This window comes from Palaemon carinicauda, chromosome 22 (assembly GCF_036898095.1).
Source record: "Palaemon carinicauda isolate YSFRI2023 chromosome 22, ASM3689809v2, whole genome shotgun sequence".
Classification (NCBI taxonomy): Eukaryota; Metazoa; Arthropoda; class Malacostraca; order Decapoda; family Palaemonidae; genus Palaemon; species Palaemon carinicauda.
Window position 1 is genome coordinate 116,131,441 of NC_090746.1, and position 25,935 is coordinate 116,157,375.

Sequence of the window (25,935 nt, forward strand, 5' to 3'; positions counted from 1 at the left end):
TGTTCAAGGTGAGGCATCAGGTGTTGGCTGCCTGTGATCTGGAGAAGGTGGAAGTAGAGGAATTCCTGTGCAGTGATCCTTTGTGCAGGTCTACTTTCCCTCTACTTTGATTTTAGTTATTGTTCAACTTCATGCTGCATAATTTGCACCATGTACTAATTTTAGATTGATCTCTATTAAGGGTTTCAGAAACCCCGGTTCTACATTCAGCTGGTGGAGTATTTGCAAAGAGAATAGCATCATCTGCATATGCAACAATCTTGTTTGCTTGGCCAAACTACTTTTCATGAGTATATAGTATGAAAAATAATGGTCCAAGAACACTACCCTGATAAACACCAGATATTACATTTCTATACTTGCAGTGTTACCCATCTGCAAGTACTTTTTGCAATATGATACTTTAAGATTCAATACAGGTAATGATATTAACAAAAGACCCACCTACTCGCAACTGAGAATGAATTCAAGGTTAAGGCAGCATTAATATCAAGGTAAATCATATGAACTTCTTGACCGTAAGCAAGGGATTTCTGTGTAGCATTATGAATTGAAAGAAAGGCATCACATGCTCCAAGGCCCTTGCAAAAGTCAAACTGCTAACTAGGGAAGATTATTACCTTCAGCATACCTATTTAGACGTTTTGGCAAAAATGTTCAAGAAGTTTAGATAATAAGGGAGTTATGGAAATTAGGTGGTAATCTTCAAGGCTAGAGCCACCACAGACTTGTTACCTAATGGAGTAACACAAACAATTCTCCAAGTGCAAAAAGAACGTCGTTTTGCTAACTTGCAATAAACAAAAGACAACCTACGAGCTAAGAAATCAGCAGTCTATAAAATAACAAAAGGAAAAACACCATTTGGGTCTACACCTCCATAAACATCAAGGTCCATCAAGATTATTTTAATTTCACAGGACCACAAAGCTGAACTAGATGGTTAAGCCTCAGGAAAATAGGAATGAGGAAGATTGAGTTTCTCATTACTCTGCTTGTTGTCAAACACTCCAGCCAAAAGTATAGGAATCAGCATTATGGACATCAAAGGTGTTTCATAAAAATAAACTGAATTGCAATGATAAAATATACTTCATACTGCCATGATGTTCATATACATGCTCCCCCTTCTCCCCACTTACTGGTAATGTCAAGATTTTAGACATTTAATTTCAACTTGGAAACTGAAAAGACAAAGGGCCTGTTACATACCTGATCCGAAGTTATCGCCATTAACTGCCAGATCATCTTTATGCTCTACTAGAGCCCTAAGTCTATTGATTTGAAAGAAAATGGAAAATTTTTAGGTTTGGTTTACCATTGATATAAAACCAGGTATCGAGAGAGAACCATTTGAATATCAGGTGAGTATAAAAGTAATAAATTTTATTATTGAAATTCAGGTTTTCTCAAAAATAAATTGTTCATGCTGATGATGTTTCAAGGTCCTGCAATATGCATGGAGTCTTATATCTTATCCTAGATTTATATTGTATCCTTGATTAAGTTAAACCTTAGAATAGTACTGTATTAGGAGATAAACTTACAATGCTTTATTAGGCTTGTTACTACAAGCTACAACCCTTTGTTCAACAAAAGTCATTTGCCTAATCTGTCGAGTCAGATGAAATTCTTTGTGGTAGTGGTTAACAAATTTGAATGATACATCTTCATCAGGATAGTTCATTTTTCTCATACCCGCATTAGAAGACCTGCATTTTGCAGTGGGTGTGCTGTTTGGAAGGTTTGGGGATTTTTTTATTCTCTTTCAGTTTGTTTTGGTTTCTGTAATAACCATATCCTTCTTTGATTAACTTCATTTTTTAGTGTTCATGTTTTAGTTATCTCCATAGATCAATCTTTGGGTTTAATGTTGTGGTATCTTTTTCCTGGTTTGTTTACCTTATATATTTGAACATACATTTCACTTTGTATTTTTCATTCTGGTGTAAGTCTTCCCCTTAATCCACCTAACAAGTGTTTTATGTATTTTTGAAGGACATCCACACACTTTACTTGCCTGATTTTAAGTTAAACTTCATTCTATATTCTACTATTAAGAGGTTTAACAGAATTTGATATTCTGTGGCCTTCTTAGCTTACTCTATGCTTTATTTTGTGTACAGTATTATACATTTTTCCAAGGTAATATAATGTATTTTTGGAGGCCAGATATTAGTTTTTTTAGCTATTATCAGTTTGATTTAGGTGAAACTGTCTAAAAGTATGATGATCATGATGATTTATATGAAATTTTTTAGGTGCTTGCATTCCTCATAAATAGTTTGGTTACTTCTGATCATATAAGAAATATTCTAAAAATAAATGGCCCAGTTGGTTCGATATTCAGGGGTCTGCATGTGTAGCAAACAAGTCCCATGCTGATGGATGGGAGAGAGAAGGCCTCTCTGGTGTAGGGAAATCCTTGTTATTTCCATCATTACTGTCCGTTAATTTTCAAGTAGAGATCTGGGATTATGCTTGCACATATTGATGTTCATTAAAGTATTAACCATGTATTTATTTAATAATAATTTAAATATTTTTGGAACATTGATAGTTTAATTTTGTTACATCTATATTTCTTTAAGCAGTGGTGGGAATAATGGAAGGAACAGCAATCAAGAACGTTCCACTAGTCGTTCTCGCACAGAATCAGGAGTGAGTAATGCTTCGACAGTGTCTCTTGCCTCACCGCCGGTGGCCCCTCCTCCTTCACTCCCTCCTGTCAACAATGGACATGGAAGTCCCTCAGTTTCAGGCGTCATTCCTAACGCGACTCTTGCCAGTAGAAGTTCATCAGGAGCTTCAAATGCTACAAGCGAAGAAATAGCCAGTAGGATACTGGATATGAAGGTATTTTATTATTCTCAATACCTTGTTTAGTTTTTTGTGGTCTTGTTTATAGCTATATATAGAGCTTCCTGTATTGTTTATTGACCATAGCAACAGGACCTTTATGTGTTCATAGGAGGTTAAAACTATTTGAAAGTTTTCTTGAGGGGTTTAAGGTGGTTTGGTGAGTCCCCAAAGTTAAATTGACATATATGGTGATTGCCTAAGTTTTTTGGAGATACCACTTTTCCTATCCCCAAGGGCCATAACTTTTTGTTCCTAAGCATATGCAAAGCTTTGTCCTTTAACATAGGGGTGTCTTCAGCAGAGCTGCAATGGCTGTTGGTAGTCAACGGAAGGTGGTGCTAGTGGGCTATTTGTCCCAACACCTTCCTGTCAAAGACTTCACTTTTTTCTTCTGCCACAATATGCATATTTCTCGATACATTAGTAGGACCCTGAGATCAGCTGGCTGAAATCAAATATACATACATACATACATATACCAAGGCACTTCTAATTTTGGGGGGTAGCCGACATCAACAAATGAAAAAAAAAAAGAAAAAAAATGGGGACCTCTACTCTCTACGTTCCTCCCAGCCTAACAAGGGACTCAACCGAGTTCAGCTGGTACTGCTAGGGTGCCACAGCCCACCCTCCCCCGTTATCCACCACAGATGAAGCTTCAGTAATTGCTGATTGTTAAAATGCTCCCAAAGTTGAAAAATGCTGTAGAATGCAAAAAGGTTTTGATAAAGCACAATTAAACACAATAATGTCTAAAGAAGTATAAAGCTCTAATAATGAACTAAGAATTAAAATATAGTATGAAGCTTTGAAAATGAAAACTCTTGCAGAGAGAGAAAGAGAAAACATATTAAATGATAACTAATAATAATGGCTATAAACGAATTGTTTGAAAACTATGATATTCTATAACATATTAGTGCTGATTTAATATTTATTGTGAAGATACAGTATTTTAGATAAGTTAGGAAATGATATAAACGACACTCCTTGTTGTTCGTATGTGTGCATTTCTCGATACGGTAGCGGGACCTTCGGATCAGCTGATCACAACCAACGGTAAACAAAAGAAATGAAGTAATTCTTGACTTGAAAGGCTTCTGAAATCTAAAAATTCTGAAATCTAAAAATATTAAGAAGATTCTCTGATAAAGCATATATTATACTGTACTAGGAAATAAGGAAATGAAACTATGATATAGGAAAAGAAAATATTGATAAAATATTATGGATTACAGTATCGTGACACAGCATAGTAAATCCACAAAAACTTCACATTTTGAGTTCGACGTACGACCAGGGTATTAAGGGATATTAATGAAAGAAGAATAAGCAGATCGAACTCTCGGTCCCTATCTCGGTCGAAGTCGATGACTACCTGTAATGAATTAAATGTGTTCCAGCTCTACTGAAGACATTTCCTATTCTAAAGGACTTTGGTTTGCATAGTTGTGAAAAACACAAATTAATTTTAAAATTTGTCTTTTTTACTTGGTGTTCATTGAGAGTTTAATTTCACCATAACTGATTACTGATATAGTTATCTGATTATTCCCTACTGCAATTCATTACAATGTCATTGGGCAAATTTTATTTTTATTGTGTTCAGTTTTTTTTGCGTGTGGATATCCCTTATAAACATAACTGTTTGCTGGGTGTTCACTCTTACCACAATTAATGGTTTACTTACTGTTTCTTTTATACAATTATTTAGTTACTAATGAGGAAGTGATTATGGTATGGCATCTCAGAAAAGGAAAATTCAGGGCTCCCTTGTTAAAAGACTTTTTGATAATTCTTTTGTTCGTGAATTATGAGAACAGTATACCATGAGAGTTGTTTTGTATCCATTCAGAGAAGTGAATACATGATTTAATAGTTGCTTTTTGTTTTATCGATGCTTTTGGCTATCATATTCATTCCATTATTTCTCGGCTTGAGTTGCAACTTTTGCAAATTAAAAATTAATCAAAACAAGGGAGCCCTCAAACTTTTATGAGTGCAGGAATACATCCATGTGTTTTTTTACTTTATTTTTTGTTTGTTGTTACGCTAATGCATCCCATCGTACTTTAATAGGAGTAAGTCTTTGGTGAAGCTGGAACGGGCATATAAACTTTTAACAAGGTAAACATAGTTGCCTGTTGGGTAGCGGGTAACCCTCTCCCACCTGACAGTCGGAGCAACCCTCACTTTGACTACGGCTGTTGGACAGTACTGATGTACTAATTGGCATCCTTATGTGGCTTTATTAATCTTTGCTTTTTGTTTCATATCAAGTAAATACTAGCAAGCAGTCATGATTTAGGGATATTAATGAAAGAAGAATAAGCAGTGTTTTTTTATAATTGTTTTTGTGAATCAGTTTTCGGTTCTACCTGCTGATATCTCTCATATTTGTTCCTGTTGGGCAGCATGTCTGTTGCTGTTTTATCTCTCGTGTGTGCTGCCTTGCAACAATGACGATAAAGTGAATTAAGGAGTTGGGTTTCCGTAGACTTTGCTGGTGCTCTGTCAGAGGAACAGTCTGACCGAGTGAAAATAAGGGTGCCGCTCTTTTTCTATCCTTCAGTATCTTCCTGAAATCTGCTTCGGATGCATCATCTGATTTGGATTTTGTAGCTCTTTCCCAGTGTTATTATCATCATTGACCTGCATGACTACAGTAGAAGTACTTCCTTCTACCCTGCCTCGTCTTCGTTGGTGTCTTTGCTGCAACTTCTGAGAGAAGGATGTGAAGACGTATTCGAAGTCCAGTAAGTCTCAACGATAGGAGTTGTGTACACATTACTCCTACTCTCTTTCTCTCCACTGGAGAGAGAGTGCGCTCATCTCTCGCACGGAACTAAGGTCACACGCACTGCCGGTCTGGACAAATAGTGCCTTCCTTTATTCCCCCTTCCTGGATGATCTCTTTCTTCACTCTCCCCTTGAGGAAGAAAGTAGGGAGCTTGCCAGTATTTCACTCTGGGAAGATGTATTAGTACACCCTGCTCTGGCTTTGACTGTTCCTGTATCTTTTTCCTATTGTGCTGTGAAGCCTTTGCCTGCTGCCAGAAGACAATAACTGCCCTAAAGAGATCTGCCGTAGTTGAAGGAGTCTTCAGTTCATTCTTGAGTAACAAGAATCTTCCCTAAGTCATCTCTCCTCACGCTGTGTTGGAGGGATGGTATGTACACTGAATGTACACTCTACTTGGGAAGACAATCCTAGTACATTCTTGCCTTGTGAAAGTTTACGTATTAGAACCACTTCATTCCTCGAGAATACTTCTTTGTAGATGGTTAATGTGTTGATGAGTCTGCTACCAGTACCCAGTATATTACAAGACAGAACACTTATACCTGTGCCCTCAATTTGGATAAGGTCGCCGCCCTCTTTCCCGTCCTCCTTCTGACAGTTCCTGAGAGATGATGAAATCAAGGGATCCATGTGCATCATCAAAGGGACCGCTCTTCACGTGTAAGTGTTCCACACTTACGCGCAGTGTCTACATGCATGCAAGGTCTATACTTGTACGGGCTCGGACAGTGTAACCTTGTACGAGACCGCAATCTACTATGCAAACGATTTGTCTAGTAGGCCATCATCCACGTGCATAAGCTTCCACGCATATGATATTCTACATATAAGCTTCACAAATGCCATCATTCACACATATAATCTGTACAAAGATGATCATCCACTCGCATGAATTTCATGAACTTGTCTACGACCACAATTTTCCATGCACATGGTTATCCTCGCACATGATGTATATATGCACAATTGACCTTATTCCATTAAGTAATGTCTGACAGCCACACATATATAAACAGTTACCAGCCTTTACGGTATTATGATAGAGTTCTAGTTGAATGATCACTGCTGTTGCCCCATAGATATGTGAGAGTAATTAGATACCTTTGTCTACTCTCGTGAACATAGTCGTTTAGCATGTTTTTATAATTTTTCCTTGTTTTTATAATTCCAATAAACATGTCTAAAGCAATAAACACCAAGTAACAGAAGACATCTTCATTTAGCCAGAAAAGGAAGAGAGAGTATCTAGCTATGATGCCTCATGGCATACTGGGCAGAGTATCAGCTGATTCTAGGCCAAAGGGGGTTCCATGTGCCATGATGCAAAAATCAGCAATGAAAGAGATGGGATACGTAATCCACTCAAAACTACACCAAAATTAGGATAATTTCTGATGTTGGTTCTTCAAAGTGAAGATGAAATTAAAATTACAGTTTTTGACGCTCATAACTCAAAAAAATTTCCTCATATAACTTATTCGAGCTCCATTATTTATTATTCTATCCTAAAAATATATATATCATTAGAAAGAGGAGAAAAATATGAGTTTTTGTCTGAATAATTTTTTTGTTAGCACTAAATTTTTTTAGATTTTATGAAATTTTCAAGTTTTACAAATTTTGACAAAGTACAAAAATTTCTGACTTCTGTTTTGTCAAAATGTGTTCATAACAAAGTTATATTACAATTTCTAGAGCAGTTGATATATTTTTTAAAACAGTACAAATTTTATTAAAAGAAAAGGATTTGTCTGAATGACATGAAATTATTTTATGAAGAAAACATATAATGTACCTAAAACATATGGGAAAATTATGAATTTTGAAGCAAGTTTTAATGCATGGTGGCTGGCCCCGTAACAGGCCATTTTAGGTGCAGTAGATTATAGAGGATGTTGAGAAAAGCAATAATTCCCACAAAGAGAAAAAAGATATTGTGATAACAATATTTGTTATGGTAATGCTATTATACTGTAATCCCTTCATGACTAAAGAAGTCAGAAATAAAAAAAAAATGGCAGTATATTATGTTTCATCTAAGATAGCATTTAAAATAAAGTACAGTACTACATCATTTAAATTTTTTTTTAGTTAATTGTATGTTTATAGAAATACCACCCATACTCACTTGATAAGGCATTTCTATCATTAATGTTCTTAGAATATTTTGTGGAGGTTTTACTTTAATTCTAAACTCCCTTATGAGTGAAAAATTACTCTCAGTTTATGGCCCCCAGTTACTTTTCAGTGCTACTAATATTAATTACTGTACTGCATTGTAAATTTGCATGCATGACGGTACGAGATTGATGTTTTGTTGTCACATAAGTGCATTCTTCTTGCAGTCTTGTACGTTGATGGCTCGAGGACTTATGAGAAGAATTGCATCTGGCAGGGTTAGCTCTGGGGTCAATTTGGAATCCCATTTTGCAAGTTTAATATGAGAAGATCTCAGTTTTATTTTTAAGGAAGCTTCCATACTCCCTGCTTGTTTTTGTGTTTTTTATCCTCTTAAATGTTCTATCATCCTTTGATGATGTTCATTAGTGTTTTAACATGTAATTTTTTTTAATGCAATACAAGATTCCATCTTGAATCATATTTAAATACTTACTGAGGTCTCCATATATTTTGAGTCACGAGTACAATAAATGAAAGTTTATTTTGTTTATCATAAGTTGAAAGGGGTTTGCTTTTCAACCTTCATGAAATTTACTTTTATTTTAAATTATGAAGTTAATTTTGTGCCTTGGTTTTATAACTTTATAATGTACTTCTGATTCAAATTTAAACTTGATGATGATTAACTAACTCGTAAAAAAGATATTGAATAATAGTTTTTCCTCGTTTTGGTCTTGTTTGCATGTTCTAATGATGTGCTGGTCCTGTTAGTCATGTAGTTGGTTTTTACTAATTGAAATTGATACTAATATTTTGAGAATGGAAAGTGTGAGTGGATTCCTTTCTCTAATATTTGGCATATTTTAGAATAAAAACCTCTCATTTTGTGAATAGTATTTTAGTATTACAGTAGGTTGTTTCATATTCCTTTTAGTGACCACATATCATTGTTATGTCAGCCTTTGTTAAAAGAACAGAATTGACTCCTTTTTTTTTTTTTTTTTTTTTTTTTTTTTTTTCTCCCCCCATTAAACATACAGTATATTCTCCATATAAAGGTTGTTAAGAGAAACTTCAACTGTCATTGCTTCAGTTTTTAATTAACTGCAGAACCAGACAACCACCCTGTATTGTCTACATAATCAATAATTCTGTGTCTTTGCATAGACACTTTATTAACATCACACCGATTACCCCCCGAATACGTACTTTGTCGTTCACTTCTATTTTGGAGGTTTGTTCTTGCTTGGTGTCAAGAGCCTTTTGTTCGAGCACCTTTCCCCTCTTATCCAGCCAAAACTTTCTTGGTTTCCTTCCTTTATCCTCCCAAAATTTATACAGTACATCATTCTCATTGATAAATACCCAATCATTCCCAATTCTCTTCACATGACTGAATGGCTTAATCGGTTGTATGTTAACCATTTAACCATTTCTTCATACATGTACGTTTTCCAATTCCTTCTACCAGTTCATATGTTATAAATGTTCATGCTATACTGTACTGGCAATATGAATGCAGAGTTAACAGTCCCTTTAGTAACTCTCTTTTGCTTCTAAAATTTCAGTAGTGATCTTTCTAACTATTTCTAACTTGCCTCAGTTCATCTATTCTGTGCTATACCATCTCGGTCACTCAAATTTCCTCTGTTACACTTAATCCCGAATACAGTACGTTACTTGTATGAGTCACCTACTTAAATTACTTCAATGAAATTACCTGGGATTCATGTACTATTTCTTCAGAAAAGGAAGAACTCTACTGATATATTTAAAAAGTGGATTAATTATTTTTTTCTATATTGTAAGTCAGACATTTTGTTCCTGCTCGTAAAAGGATCTGGTGTAAAAAAAAAAAAAAAAGACGAGTATGCAGCATCCTCTCACTCCCACCAGTATTCTAATTCATTCGCTTTTTAGTTTAGTCATTGTCTAAATTACTATTTTTTGGGAGTGATTTTATCATTTTTGGGTATTGGGCTCACATCTGCAATATTAGAGATATGCGTCTTAAAGTTTGTTGAGGCTAGATTTTAGGAGAGGGGATAGTAAATAATCATATCAGAAAAAGTAATTAATTTGAAATGCATCCTATGTAGAGGATTCGTATGTTCCTTACTACTTGATTGTTGTTCTGAATGCAGTTACACATCTAAGAACCTTACTTGAAATTGTGCTTTAAGAAACTCAGACAGATCAAGGAGTTGGCTAGAAATAGTTTTTGCAGTGTACGTAAACCTATAGGACCTCTTTCTAAAAATGTGAAAAAAAAGATTTATCTTTTTTAAGAAATCTATTATAATTGCTCTCTGTCAACTTGAAGAAGTCCAATTACCTGGTTTTGAAATTTAAAGCTCAGGTATTGATGGGATAGCTGCTTTTCTTAACCCTTTTACCCCCAGGCTCTTTGGAAATTTCCAACCCTTAACCCCCAAGGGGTTATTTTTTTCCCAGCACATTTTGCAGTATATTTTTTTTTAAATTGCTCTAACAGCCTTAATTTTTGTCATAGAGAGGTCAGGTTGGTCTCATTCTCTTGGAAAATGCCTGAATTTTTTCAGAAAATTATCAAAAATATGAAAAAGAAAAATTTTATAGCATTTTTTTGCAAGGACGTACCGGTACGTCCATGGGGGTAAAGGGATGGGTTTTGTGAAACGTACCAGTACGTCCTTTGGGGGTAAAAGGGTTGAAATTTAAAGCCCAGGTATTGACGGGATAGCTGCTTTCCTTAAACTTTTCAAGAAATCTTTCCTTGGATGAAGTTCTAGATGCAGCTCAAGGCTGGGTAGGTTTCTTCTGTCTGCATCTTGTTATTCAAGAGAGGTCGAGTAATTTGGATGAGTGTTGGATCCGTGGCAGTCAGAAATGTTTTAGATCCACTTTTCTCAGTGGATAATGAACTGAACTTTGTTTTACAACAATTTTGGTTTTAATTATGGACTGAGTTCTCAGATTTCCCTTTCTTGTTTTAAGTCATTATTATTACTTTGGAATATATTAAGTTCATTTCACTTTATCAAATCACGTCTCTCCTTTTAGACTTTGATAAAAGAGTGTTTTTGTTTACTAATGTATTTGATTGAACTGGATTAAATCGTGAGGTGAGGTTTAATTATGATTTTTTTCTGTTGCTTAGATGTTTGCCTAGTTTATTTTCAGCTGAGTACCACTTTCCCTTCATCTGGGGTAATTTACACAGCACAGGAGTCCTAAGTTGTTTCAATAAAATAAGCACAATTTGTAAACTAAAATCAATTATTAAACACTACTTACCTGGGTTCCATTCAAGTTTCCACCTGCCTCCTTGCTTAAATTGGTTGCCTTACAGTATTTACTCAATCTGTCAAGAGAATGGATTAAATTTTTGGTGGTAGTTAAAGGACACTGTATGCTTGCTCGTTCTTTCTCTGGTTCCTCTTACTTGTCACAATGAATTATCTCACGTACTGTACTATATGACGAAAATTATTAATTCACATTTTCCTTCTATTAGTTGAGCTCTTCTTTTTTTTTAATTGAATAGCATATGAATACCAAGTAAGTATTGAATAATCTATTTTTATTCAAGAACTAGGTTTATTACCTTCTGTACATGCATTAACCCTTTTACCCCCAAAGGACGTACTGGTATGTTTCACAAAAGCCATCCCTTTACCCCCATGGACGTACCGGTACGTCCTTGCAAAAAAATGCTATAAAATTTTTTTTTTTTCATATTTTTGATAATTTTTTGAGAAAATTCAGGCATTTACCAAGAGAATGAGACCAACCTGACCTCTCTATGACCAAAATTAAGGCTGTTAGAGAAATTTAAAAAAAAATCACTCAAAAAAATTAAGGCTGTTAGAGCAATTTAAAAAAAATCTACTGCAAAATGTGCTGGGAAAAAATGAACCCGGGGGGGGGGGGGGGGGGGGGGGGGTTAAGGGTTGGAAATTTCCAAAGAGCCTGGGGGTGAAAGGGTTAATTTCATTATCATCTTGGCTTCCATTTACTCTCATTACCTTACTTTAGTTAATATTTCTTTGAAGTGATAGAAACATTTATAATAGGCTTTGCTGCTTCTATTTCCAATCATTAATTTGCCCTGCATCATCTCACAGCTCCTACATCATCTTTCTATTCTCCTATTGCTGTAATTATTCCATCTATAAAAAGTATTGCGTGTCAAAGACCCATTTGTACTCTACCTTTTGTGCTCCTGACTAAATTTACTATAACCCATTAGTATGGATAATAGAAATTAGTAGAGAGATCAATAACAAATTAATAGACTTGTAACAAAATACAGTAATCTTTCCTGTTTTAAAAGCATCAAAAAGCTTACTGATAGTCTTATTGCTGTTTTAAAAACATCAAAAAGCTTACTGATAGTCTTATTGCTGTTTTAAAAACATCAAAAAGCTTACTGATAGTCTTATTGCTTTTTTAAAAACATCAAAAAGCTTACTGATAGTCTTATTGCTGTTTTAAAAACATCAAAAAGCTTACTGATAGTCTTATTGCTGTTTTAAAAACATCAAAAAGCTTACTGATAGTCTTATTGCTTTTTTAAAAACATCAAAAAGCTTACTGATAGTCTTATTGCTGTTTTAAAAACATCAAAAAGCTTACTGATAGTCTTATTGCTGTTTTAAAAACATCAAAAAGCTTACTGATCATCTTATTCATTTTTCACTGTGTGAAAGACCTAGTCTGAAATAAAAAACATTTCTTATTTTACTCACCCGCCCGGTACATATTAAACCTCATTTAACTTTTGAGCACTTATCCCAAACTTACGAAGTCTCTTCATGCTTCAAGTTTTTTTATCTGTTTGGTAGTAGGTTGTCCAGGGCACCAGCCACCTGTGGAGATACCACTGCTAGAGAGTTATTGGGTCTTATGACTGGCCAGGCAGTACTACACTGGATCCTTCTCTCTGGTTACGGCTCATTTTCTTTTTGCCTACGCATACACCAAATAGTCTGGCCTATTCTTTACATATTCTCCTCTGTCTTCATACACCTGACTACACAGATTACCTAACAATTCTTCCTTGCTCAAGGGGTTAACTACTGCACTGTAATTGTTCAGTGGCTACTTTCTTCTTGGTAAGGGTAGAAGAGACTCTTTAGCAATGGTAAGTAGCTCTTCTAGGAGAAGGACTCTCCAGATTCAAACCATTGTTCTCTGGTCTTGGATAGTGCCATAGCCTCTGTACCATGGCTTTTCACTATCTTGGGGTAGAGTTATCTTGCTTGAGGGTATACTCAGGCACACTATTTTATTTCTCTTCCTCTTGTCTTTATAAAGCTTTTATGGTTTATATATGAAATAATTTTAATGCTATTACTGTTCTTAAAATATTTTATTTTACTTTTTAATTACTTCTCTTGTAGTTTCCTTATTTCCTTTCTTCACTGGGCTATTTTCCCTGTTGGAGCCCTAGAGCTTTTTGCATTCTGCTTGTCCAACTAGGGTTGGAGCTTAGCAAGTAATAGAATAGAAGAAGAGTGGAGTTGCGTACAGATTGTTATGGGTGAGAATATGGGTTTTACTCCCAATGGAGTTGTGAGTTTCTCCCACTGCAGTGCAAGATCATGATCCTCATTAATGATAATTATTATCATGGTTACTATTATGATGTAAAATAGTTTAATGGAACTAGAGAGTCCCATTATTAGACTTAATGGATTTATATAAAGGTTTGGGTTTAAAAGGAGAATAAAAATGTAACAAAGTCAAGCGAAAGAATTGGATAGGTACGTAATATGGAACTAGAGTAAATGGAAAGTAGAGAGAGTAAACAAAAAGTAAAAGCCTGAAAGCAATGTATCTGAGGCCTAAGGAATGCTGCAAAGATTTTGCTGTACTGTATACACCGTTTTGCACAAGGCACACTGGTGCCGCACTGTGGTGTAAAGGGTTTTTATTTTTGTGTCCGTGAAACAAAATTTCTTTTAAAAAATTATTCATAATCTTGTTTATGGTAGAGCGGATTTTTTAATTCTGATATTATTTTATAGGGAGTTGACAGCAAAAGAATAATGGAGAAATTACAGCAGATTCAGGGATACATTCAGCAGACAACAACAGCTATGGCAGCCTTAGAGGAGCAAGGAGATCTGGTAAAGTTGCTAATCAGTACTGCTTTTATTATATAGGAAAAATTTAAATTCATTCTTGATGAAACCTTCAAGGGTAGATGATCTTTGTGTGAAATGTTCATGTGGAATTCATTTAGGTTTTTAACATTTGGATTATTGTATGTATAATTTCAAGAAACGGGACCAGAATGTTCTTCGAAAGTAAAATATATAGATTTAAAAATGTATTCTCAGCATCAACAATATTTCTGAATTCAAAGCTATCTTCCCAGTTCAAGTAGTAAAGAAGGTCAACCCGCAAAATATGCATTCCATTTTTCACTTGCTGGCACTATCACTCATTTCGAGTTGTTGAAATAGATGGTCTTTTTCCCTTGCAGCTGTGACTGTTTCAATATATTATTTTCTTTCTGTTATCATCTCTGAAGAACATCATGTATCCGACTACAATATTTAAACGTTTTTCAAGGTTTTGGATTTTTATGTGCAAATTTTAAAGAACATAGAACATTTCTATCCTGTGGGAACCTTAGGGGATATAGAAGTATTATTAGTTGTTCATCTGCATTGGGAAAATATTTACTTTTTATTTATTTATGAATACTTCAAATTGACGTAGACCTGGTAAAATCATCTGGCCAGCCAGGTATATCTTTTGGTCCATATTTTTGGAGACAAATAGTCTAGCTGGCTGAGTAGCAGAATGGAATATTTTATTTTGTAATATTTGAAAATAGTTGTTTTAGTATAACCTGATTTATTTGATTTACTTTTCTTTATTTTTCACAAAAAGGAAAAGAGGATGTACAGTATTATGCAAATTGAATTTCATGCTTTTTAATTTAACTTTGATGTCACAATGAATTTCCCAAAGTCTAAGACTGTATTATGTACAATGTGATTGAAATATTACATAAGGTTTGATATATTCTATCAATCCTAGGGCAACATAGGCCAGTACAACACGCTGGTCAAAGTGATGAGAGATTTGAAGGATTCAGAAGAAAAACTTAAAGGTCACCTTGATACTGCATTGAAAAAAGAAGGGGTAAATCTTATATATAGGGTATTGATAGTGAAATTGTTAACAGGTTGGAGATTGGAACTTTTTTGGGTTATTGTTATTAATGCCAATTTAATATTTGGAATGAAGTGTTGTGCCTTGTGTTTTATTTACGTTTTTAACCAATTCAGGATTCATCTGTTTCCATTCCTACATTTTGCTCTGTTTAATGCTTTTAAGCATACCACAGTTTTGTAAGTGCTCTGTTTGATTTAAAGTTATAGTAGATATGTTAATGATTATGATATCATTTTAGTTCCCTTACATAATTCAATCAAAATTTCCCTCGTGTCTAGTTGAGAAAAGAGTTCAGATTGGCATGAACTGTTGACTAATGTTAAGTTGTTTCTTCTTTCTTTAACCCTTTTACCCCCAGGGTATTTGGAAATTTCCAACCCTTAACCCCCAGGAGTTTATTTTTTTCCCAGCACATTTTGCAGTATATTTTTTTAAAATTGCTTTAACAGCCTTAATTTTTGTCTTAGAGAGGTCAGGTTGGTCTCATTCTCTTGGAAAATGCCTGTAGTTTCTCAAAAAATTATCAAAAACATGTTAAAAAAATTTTGAATAGCAGTTTTTTGCAAGGACGTACCAGTACGTCCATGGGGGTAAAGGGATGAGTTTTGTGGAACGTACCAGTACGTCCTTTGGGGGTAAAAGGGTTAAATGATTATTGTAGATTATTGTCAGTCAGTTTTAGGTAGTATTTTATTTTAAAATTAGTGGTTATTATTTTTTTTTCTTTTGTAATGTTATCATATCTGCAGTATAATTTTGTACATACAAGTAATTTACCATTAATTTAGAGAGAATTAACCCTTTTACCCCCAAAGGACGTACTGGTACGTTTCACAAAACCCATCCCTTTACCCCCATGGACGTACCGGTACGTCCTTGCAAAAAAATGCTATAAAATTTTTTTTTTTTCATATTTTTGATAATTTTTTGAAAAAATTCAGGCATTTTCCAAGAGAATGAGACCAACTTGACCTCTCTATGACAAAAATTAAGGCTGTTAGAGCAATTTAAAAAAAATATACTGCAAAATGTGCTGGGAAAAAAATAATCCCTTGGGGGTTAAGGGTTGGAAATTTCCAAAGAGCCTGGGGGTAAAAGGGTTAAGCTTAAACCCTTCTAAGGTACAGTATTAGGATAAAGTCTAAAAAGAGAAACTTCAATCACCTTGTTATTGTATAAGCTAAGTGCTTTAATAAACACTCGTCTTGACGTCGCTTTAAAAGAAAATAAGTTTAATGAACACTTTATGCTTGTCACTATAAACTCGGTTGAAACATACAATAGTACTTTATTTAAACAATATGCTATTATGAGATTAATTTTATTTTCCTATATTGCATAAACATTATATTATACGGTACATCCAAGAAGCATGGACTCTGATCCGAAAGAAACTTAATTAGAAAATTTCAAATTATGTTTTAATGGTTCAGAAACAGTTATATTTTCTCACTTATCGCTGATAGCTTCCAATTAATAGTTTTGAATTTCTCTCTCAACTTATGGCAGATTATTCGCTTGTAAATATGTGTTCTTTTGTTTCGGAAGTAAATTGCTTTTAGAATATCAATTATAGTACTGTACTGTCTTTTGCCGTGTTATTACTTTTGTTGCCGGTACTAAGAATTGCATCTTATTTCAAATTTTTACAGAGTATAATAGATTGCGCTTACAACTTGTGATGTACTGACCCTTACTCTTGAACGATATAAAGTCTTACTTTTGATATTGTCTTTTCAATCTCTAAGCGAAGGAAGGCTCTGATACAGAGGGATCTCCGATGAGAAAAATTGGCATTAACCCTTTTACCCTCAGGCTCTTTGGAAATTTCCAACCCTTAACCCCCAAGGGGTTATTTTTTTCCCAGCACATTTTGCAGTATATTTTTTTTTAAATTTCTCTAACAGCCTTAATTTTTTGTCATAGAGAGGTCAGGTTGGTCTCAATCTATTGGAAAATGCCTGAATTTTTTCAAAAAATTATCAAAAATATGAAAAAAAAAAATTTTATAGCATTTTTTTGCAAGGACGTACCGGTACGTCCATGGGGGTAAAGGGATGGGTTTTGTGAAACGTACCAGTACGTCCTTTGGGGGTAAAAGGGTTAAGAGGTTTTTCTGTTAATTCAAGTGCCAAATTATCAAAACTATTATGCAACGTATGAATGATTTTTTGCTACCATTTTTAAGAGCTAACTTTGGAGCATTTAGATTGGATTTTAGAATGGTCACTGTGAATGACAGATTTTACCATTTGATTTCTTTCTACTTTAACATCAAGGTCTGAAAAGATCTCATATTTTGTGGTAATTTGCTTGAGTTATGGTTTTCCTTGCGTGCTTTTGAACTTTCAATTATTAATGATTATTAAGGTCTTGACAGGGGATTATGATATTTTTATCAAGATTTTTATCAGGTTTTAAGCATGTTGCATCTATTAATCCCACCAGGAATGGAAACACGATGAAATCCTAATTATGTAGTTATCATTGAAAATTTCTTTTGGAGTAGTGTGTGTATTTTAGTAAATGGGTGCTTTAACACGAATTATTTGTGCAAGTTTCATTTGCTTTATTGTGTTACTAATCATTGATATTCCTTTGATCAAGTCCTCCCAGAGTGATATCTATTCAAGATTTGTCACTTTGAAGAAAAGTCTACAACAACAGGAAGGGGAGTACATGGATATTTTAGCCCACTCCCTTGTTCTCAATAAGGTAAAGATTATGAACTTGTTTTTTTAATTAATTTTTTTTCTCTGATGCTAAATTTATTTATTTGTACATTATTATTATTATTATTATTATTATTATTATTATTACTATCCAAGCTACAACCCTAATTGGAAAAGCAAGATGCTATAAGCCCAGGGGCTCCAATAGGGAAAAATAGCCCAGTGAGGAAAGGAAGTAAGGAAATAAATAACTGAAGAGAACAAATTAACAATAAATCATTCTAAAAAAAGTAATGTCAAAAGAGATATGTCATATATAATCTATTAACAACGTCAAAAACAAATATGTCATAAATAAACTATAAAAAGACTCATGTCCGCCTGGTCAACAAAAAAGCATTTTTTCAATATTAATCTTACCCGATAATCATGTAGCTGTCAACTCTGTTGCCGACAGAAATCTACGGTCGGGATACGCCAGCGATCGCTATACAGGTGGGGGTGAACACCACAGCGCCATCTGTGGTCAGGTACTCCAGTACTTCTTGTCAACACCACCTCAATTTTTCCTCTGTCGTGCCTCCGGCTAGACCTACATGGATACGCTGTTGATTCTGGAGTTATTGCTCACGATTTGGTGATGTATTTGCTCTAGAGTTTAGCCTTCGCTATTCAGGAAGCTATATCATTAGCTTAGCAAGTTTTTGGAATTAATTTGATTTAATTTTTGATTTAATTTTGGTACGAAGAGAGTATGAACTCTCTTTCACTTTTAAATGGCCGACCCTTCCCTTAGACGGAAGTGTTGGTGTCGAAGAGAGTATAGACTCTCTTAATTTTGCTTAACAAAGTTATAGATTTATTTTATATCTCTCCGCCTTTTATAGGCCTCTTTGATTAACTTCCTTTTATTATAAACTTATTAAAATTAATTTTTATATTTGTTTATATTCGACCTTTCCTAATAGTAGGCGGTCTTTTCTTGGAACCGAAGTTAATTAACATTGAGCCCGTCATTTCGTTTTTACCTGTTAACATATTATTCTATTTTAATGTTTTTGAAAGAATTTCTTTGATAGTCTTGTACTGTTTTCAAAGTTGAACTAACGTTTTGTTTTGTCTCTGCAGTTGTTGACGTTCAGAACGTTCAACTTGCGCTCTATCGTTACGATAGAGAGAGAGTCTATCACGGTGTCACGTTGCAGTAAGAGTAAACCGATTCTAGCGTTTTGTTCATTCTTTCTTAGCTTAAATGGTTTTAATTCTAATAAAGGAACTTTTTATTTGGGAAATCTTTCAGTTTTTTTCCTTTAACAATAATATGTTTTAACGATATATATAATTGGGCTCTTCTCTCAGGTGCTAAGTCAAGAGAGAGAGAGAGAGAGATAGAGATGGAGGGAGAGAGAGGAGGATAAACGTTTCGTTCAAGCGGGTAACGTTGTTATCGTTTTTGCTCTTCTCCCTAGTCTCTTTAGGGGAAGAAGGTAAACGTTTCTAGAGTTTTATTCTTGTTCTCAGGCTTTATGCGGTGAGAGATTTTAAACGTAGTTTATTTGATCTAGTGTTTAGTCTCTTTTCCAGCCACTGAATTATTTATCTTTCATTATGTTTTTCTGTTACATTGTAATACTGTTTTCGCAATTACTAACTTTTAATGAAGGATAGAATTGCGTGTTTCAGGTACAAACCACTTAAAGTTTCGAGTTCAGTGAAATAAGTGCAAACAGAAAATCAAAAGTGATAAAGTGATAAGCGCAAAGTGTTACAGTGTTGCGTTCGAGGGTTCGTCTGTTCGTGCCAGTTGTTCGCCTAGTCTGGGACCTCTTACAAGCTCCCAAGCCCAGGGGAGAAGTAATGTCGAAGGACTTATGGGTTCAGCAGGCCTTGATCGACGAACAGACGTTTCCCTACGTGGTTTCGGGTGTTACCAACTCACGTAGCCGACGTGATCACCCCACCCACACAAAGACGAGAGAGCCCTTTTATTCCTCGTCTGCGGAAGAGGTTTCTCGCAGAAACCATGGACCAAATCTTGCAGCTTTTAAGTGCTAGTCGGTCCCTTCCGCGCAAGTCCAACTCCTAGGTGGTGCCATTAGCACTGGGTCAGTTCGGACTTGCTGCAGTACGACAACTGCACACCTCCCAGAGAGGCAAGGTGGTATCGCAACAGACAGTAACTCCGTCTGTTGCCGCACCAGCTGTTTTAGACCCTCAGTTTCAACGGACAGTAGCTCCGTTTGTTGTTGTCTTTCTTAAACTCTAGTGGTCTATGCTGCTGACAATGCAGTCTCAGCTTGCGGTGTTGATGCAGGAGTTTCAGGCAGAGAAGGTTAGCACACCTCCTCCTGCGAGCGCTCATGAGGCAGCCGCCTCAACTCCACCTCTGCGCAGTCCACCCTGCCAGACGTATGATGTTGAGGTTCCTCAACCTACCTCCACGCGTGAGCTGCCGCATTGGGAGTTGCCAGATACCAGCGCTGTGCAGCAACCTCCACTTTCCTTGAGGCAGGAGCCTCTTGCTATGCGGCAACCTCCTCAACACTTGAGGCAGGAGCCTTATGCTTTGCAGCAACCTCCTCTACCCTTGAGGCAGGAGCTTCATGTGTTGCGACAACCTCCTCCATCCTCGAGGCAGCAACCTCCACCATCCTTGAGGCAGCAACCTCAACTCTTGCGGCAGCCACCTCCACTCTTGAGGCAAGAACCTCAACTCTTGAGGCAAGAGCCTCAACTCTTGAGGAACCTCATGCTATGAGGCAGCCGCCTCAACGCATGCAGCAACCGCATTCTTCACAGCATGAGCCTCTCTCTGCGCAGCTACCTCCTCAACCCTTGAGGCAGACGCAACTCTTGAGGCAGGAACCTCACAGGAGCCTCATGCTATGCGGCATCCTCCTCAAACCATGAGGCAGGAGCCTCATGCTATGCGGCATCCTCCTCAACCCATGAGGCAGGAGCCTCATGCTATGCGACATCCTCCTCTACCCATGAGGCAGCCTCATGCTTTGCGGCATCCTCCTCAACCCATGAGGCAGGAGCCTCATGCTATGCGGCATCCTCCTCAACCCATGAGGCAGGAGTCTCATGCTATGAGGAGCCTCATGCTATGCGGCATCCTCCTCAAACCATGAGGCAGGAGCCTCATGCTATGCGGCAACCGCCTCAACCCATGAGGCAGGAGCCTCATACTATGCGGCATCCTCCTCAACGCATGCGGCATAAGCCTCATCCCTTGCAGCTTGAGCCTCATCCCATGCAGCATGAGTCTCATACCATGCAGCATGAGCCTCATCCCATGCAGCATGAGCCTCATCCCATGCAGCATAAGCCGCACGCCATGCAACATGCTCTGCTTACCTTACAGCATGCTCTACATACAGCATGCTCTGCATACAGCATGCTCTGCATACCTTACCGCATGCTTCTCAGTCACACATCTTTGGTTGTTGCCAACTCACTAGACTGTCAAGCAGTTTCATAACGTTGCCTTCTAGTCTGCTGCTTTTGCACCAGTGAAACCCTCACTGAGAGAACTTAGCTTTTCTCGGATATGGTTCCTGTAGATGAGAAAGTGCTATTCTCCCTCCTTCTGATTTTCCCTTGAGGACTCTGTCATTTGGAGAGGAGCCTTTAGCTGCTTAGCCTCCTATGGACTTTTATTCAAGCATAGCATGCTTCCAGGGAGGGTAATGGTTCCACTTCAGTCGCTAACCCCGTCTGTTACCACACTTGCTCCCATAGACCTTGAGCTGTGTTGCAAGACATGCAGTCCAAGCTTAGTCCTTGTTAGAGGATTTTTTGTTTACGGAGTCAGTGTGTCACTGGGAAGACGTTCAACAACCAGCAGAAGTGACTTGTTGTGACGCAGTGCGGCAACCTCAGCAACCCGATAAGGAGTTGTCTGTACGACCCAGACAGTCTAGACAGCTTCGGGTTGTCACTGTACTTCCTCGCTTCCCCATGGTTGACAGTTCACAGACTGTGCAGCAGTACCATGATCTTGTGTCCGGCTCCGTCAGACGACTAGCTTTTAAGAGCTCCCACAAGTCGTCGCTGTCTGGAGATTCTCAGATGGACTATGGATCTGACCAAGGAACTGGGCCTCCTGGTCAATTTTGAGGAGTCCCAGCTCGTCCCATCCCAGACCATTGTCTACCTGGGTATGGATCTTCAGAGTCGAGCTTTTCGGGCTTTTCCGTCGGCCCCAAAGATATACTAAGCCCTAGATTGCATCCAGAGCATGCTGAGAAGGAACCGATGCTCAGTCAGGTAGTGGATGAGTCTAACAGGGACACTTTCATCGCTGGCCCTGTTCATCGAGTTAGGGAGACCCCACCTCCCCCCCTTCAGTATCATCTAGCGGCTCACTGGATAAAGGACATGACGCTAGAGACGATCTCAGTTCCTGTTTCCGAAGAGAGGAGGTCTACTCTCACGTGGTGAAAGAACAGCTTTCTTCTCAAGGAAGTCTACCTTTGGCTGTTCAGAAACCCGACCGCCGTCTCTTCTCTGACGCATCAGACACGGGCTGGGGTGCGACTTTGGACGGACAGGAATGCTCGGGAACATGGAATCAGGAGCTAAGGACACTTCACATCTATTGCAAGGAGCTGTTGGCGGTTCATCTGGCCTTGATAAACTTCAAGTCCCTCCAGCTTAACAAGGTGGTGGAGGTGGACTCTGACAACACCACAGCCTTGGCTTACATCTCCAAGCAGGGAGGGACTCATTCGTGGAAGTTGTTCTAGATCGCAAGGGACCTCCTCATCTGGTTAAAAGATCGAAAGCTCACGCTGGTAACGAGGTTCATTCAGGGCGATATGAATGTCATGGCAGATCGCCTTAGCCGGAAGGGTCAGGTCATCCCCACAGAGTGGACCCTTCACAAGAATGTTTGCAGCAGACTTTGGGCCCTGTGGGGTCAGCCAACCATAGATCTGTTCGCTACCTCGATAACCAAGAGGCTCCCGTTGTATTGTTCTCCGATTCCAGACCCAGCAGCAGTTCACGTGGATGCTTTTCTGCTGGATTGGTCCCATCTCGACCTGTATGCATTCCCGCCGTTCAAGATTGTCAACAGGGTACTTCAGAAGTTCGCCTCTCGCAAAGGGACACGGCTGACGTTGGTTGGCTCCGCTCTGGCCCGCGAGAGAATGGTTCATAGAGGTACTGCAATGGCTGGTCGACATTCCCAGGACTCTTCCTCTAGGAGTGGACCTTCTACGTCTACCTCACGTAAAGAAGGTACATCCAAACCTCCACGCTCTTCGTCTGACTGCCTTCAGACTTTCGAAAGACTCTCAAGAGCTAGGGGCTTATCGAAGGAGGCAGCCAGAGCGATTGCCAGAGCAAGGAGGACATCCACTCTCAGAGTCTATCAGTCTAAAGGGGAAGTCTTCCGAAGCTGGTACAAGGCCAATGCAGTTTCCTCATCCAGTACCACTGTAACCCAGATTGCTGACTTCCTGTTACATCTAAGGAACGTAAGATCCCTTTCAGCTCCTACGATTAAGGGTTACAGAAGTATGTTGGCAGCGGTTTTCCGCCACAGAGGCTTGGATCTTTCCACTAACAAAGATCTACAGGACCTCCTTAAGTCTTTTAAGACCTCAAAGGAACGTCGGTTGTCCACTCCAGGCTGGAATCTAGACGTGGTCCTAAGGTTCCTTATGTCATCAAGATTTGAACCTCTCCAATCAGCCTCTTTTAAGGACCTCACATTAAAAACTCTTTTCCTCGTGTGCTTGACAACAGCTAAAAGAGTAAGTGAGATCCACGCCTTCAGCAGGAACATAGTTTTCACATCTGAAACGGCTACATGTTCCTTGCAGCTCGGTTTTTTGCTAAAACGAGCTTCCTTCACGTCCTTGGCCTAAGTCGTTCGAGATCCCAAGCCTGTCCAACTTGGTGGGGGACGAACTGGAGAGAGTACTTTGCCCAGTTAGAGCTCTTAGGTACTATCTAAAAAGGTCATAACCTTTACGAGGACAATCAGAAGCCTTATGGTGTGCTATCAAGAAGCCTTCTCTTCCAAGGTCTAAGAACTCAGTTTCTTACCTATTCAGGCTCCTGATTAGGGAAGCACATTCTCATCTGAAGGAAGAAGACCTTGCTTTGCTGAAGGTAAGGACACATGAAGTGAGAGCTGTGGCTACTTCAGTGGCCCTCAAACAGAACCGTTCTCTGCAGAGTGTTATGGATGCAACCTATTGGAGAAGCAAGTCAGTGTTCGCATCATTCTATCTCAAAGATGTCCAGTCTCTTTACGAGAACTGCTACACCCTGGGACCATTCGTAGCAACGAATGCAGTAGTAGGCGGGGGCTCAGCCACTACATTCCCATAATCCCATAACCTTTTTAACCTTTCTCTTGAATACTTTTTATGGGTTGTACGGTCGGCTAAGAAGCCTTCCACATCCTTGTTGATTTGGCGGGTGGTCAATTCTTTCTTGAGAAGCGCCGAGGTTAAAGGTTGTGATGAGGTCCTTTAGTATGGGTTGCAGCCCTTTATACTTCAGCACCTAAGAGTCGTTCAGCATCCTAAGAGGACCGCTACGCTCAGTAAGAAAGACGTACTTAATAAAGGCAGAGTAATGGTTCAAGTCGTCTTCCTTACCAGGTACTTATTTATTTTATGTTATTTTTGAATAACTAATAAAATAAAATACGGGATACTTAGCTTCTTTGTTAACATGTATGCTGGTCTCCACCCACCACCCTGGGTGTGAATCAGCTACATGATTATCGGGTAAGATTAATATTGAAAAATGTTATTTTCATTAGTAAAATAAATTTTTGAATATACTTACCCGATAATCATGATTTAATTGACCCACCCTTCCTCCCCATAGAGAACCAGTGGACCGAGGAAAAAATTGAGGTGGTGTTGACAAGAAGTACTGGAGTACCTGACCACAGATGGCGCTGTGGTGTTCACCCCCACCTGTATAGCGATCGCTGGCGTATCCCGACCGTAGATTTCTGTCGGCAACAGAGTTGACAGCTACATGATTATCGGGTAAGTATATTCAAAAATTTATTTTACTAATGAAAATAACATTGTTCCAACTTTGAACTTTTGAATTTCTACTGATTCAACAACCCGACTAGGAAGATCATTCCACAACTTGGTAACAGCTGGAATAAAACTTCTAGAGTACTGCGTTGTATTGAGTCTTATGATGGAGAAGGCCTGGCTATTAGAATTAACTGCTAATGTATCTTTTGTTACTCTTCTCTTATTAAAAAAGTGTTGGTTTGCATGAACATAACATCAAGTAATAAGGAAAAGTAGAGGTTTATGTTACTTATTAAAAGTTTGATCATTTTTTTTAATGAGTTATTGAAGGTATATCATTTTATTTATACTCTGGCTGTCTGTAGTGCATTATTTGGACCACTTGACTAGGGTACCAAATGAGTAGTCAGCTCTTGCTATATTTTGTTATATATATATACAGTATATATATATATATATATATATATATATATATATATATATATATATATATATATATACACACAGTATATATATATATATATATATATATATATATATATATATATATATATATATATATATATATATTGAAAAAGTTGATAATGTATTTGATTTTTTTTTTAAATTGCATTCAATTTTATTCCTAAATACTGTATCTGAAATTAACCTGATAATGTTTAATTTGCATATGATATTTTGGAGGAGTTCTATAGATTGACATAAGCTAGGTTATAACTTATCTAGTATAGTCTATATTAAATTGGGTCATTTTTTAAACTATGAATACAAAATTTTGGTATCATGAAAAATAGGTTGTCAAAATAATTGTTTATCTATCATGAAAGATGTTTAAAAAAGTGAGTGGAATTAGAAAAATATTTAAGGAATGAGTGACAATAACGTCTACCTGGTACCTCAGGATTTTCAACCTCCCAAGAATTCCTAGGTATAGATCATTACTTTATTGAAATAACATATCAGCTTTCACATTTTCCTTAAGAATTTTAGTCTTGAAAATAAAAATATATATAAATTGGAAAACTAACGCCACGCGAACATCCACATTCAATAACAAGTGTAACCAAGAAAAACTGTACTAGCCTCCTGGCTAGTACAGTGGTAACGTGTTTGCCTCGCATTCGCGTGGCAAGAGATCGATCCCCGCCCAGAGCCGTGAGTTTAAGCTGTTTACTGGGGAGGCTACTGCTGTGGTAGGGCACCACAGTGGGGGGTTGGGCTTGCCCGGCTGACGTTCTGGTGAGCATCTATTCTGATGGAACTGGAACTGAAACCAGACACC

At 37.4% G+C, this 25,935-nt stretch overlaps 1 protein-coding gene across 9 annotated transcripts in view; it reads left to right on the forward strand.

The window, feature by feature from the left end:
* Positions 1–25,935, forward strand: part of LOC137616710 (uncharacterized) — a 198,471-nt gene that overhangs the window by 45,010 nt on the left and 127,526 nt on the right. For 4 of the 9 annotated variants that reach the window (XM_068346705.1, XM_068346707.1, XM_068346710.1 and 1 more), the window contains 4 exons: positions 2,595–2,856; positions 8,011–8,061; positions 13,798–13,899; positions 17,567–17,674. In XM_068346705.1, coding sequence (XP_068202806.1) covers positions 2,595–2,856; positions 8,011–8,061; positions 13,798–13,899; positions 17,567–17,674 — 523 coding nt within the window. Of the gene's footprint in view, positions 1–2,594; positions 2,857–8,010; positions 8,062–13,797; positions 13,900–14,821; positions 14,927–17,566; positions 17,675–25,935 lie in introns of all 9 variants that reach the window. The other 5 variants (XM_068346711.1, XM_068346706.1, XM_068346708.1 and 2 more) reach the window with 3 other exon arrangements.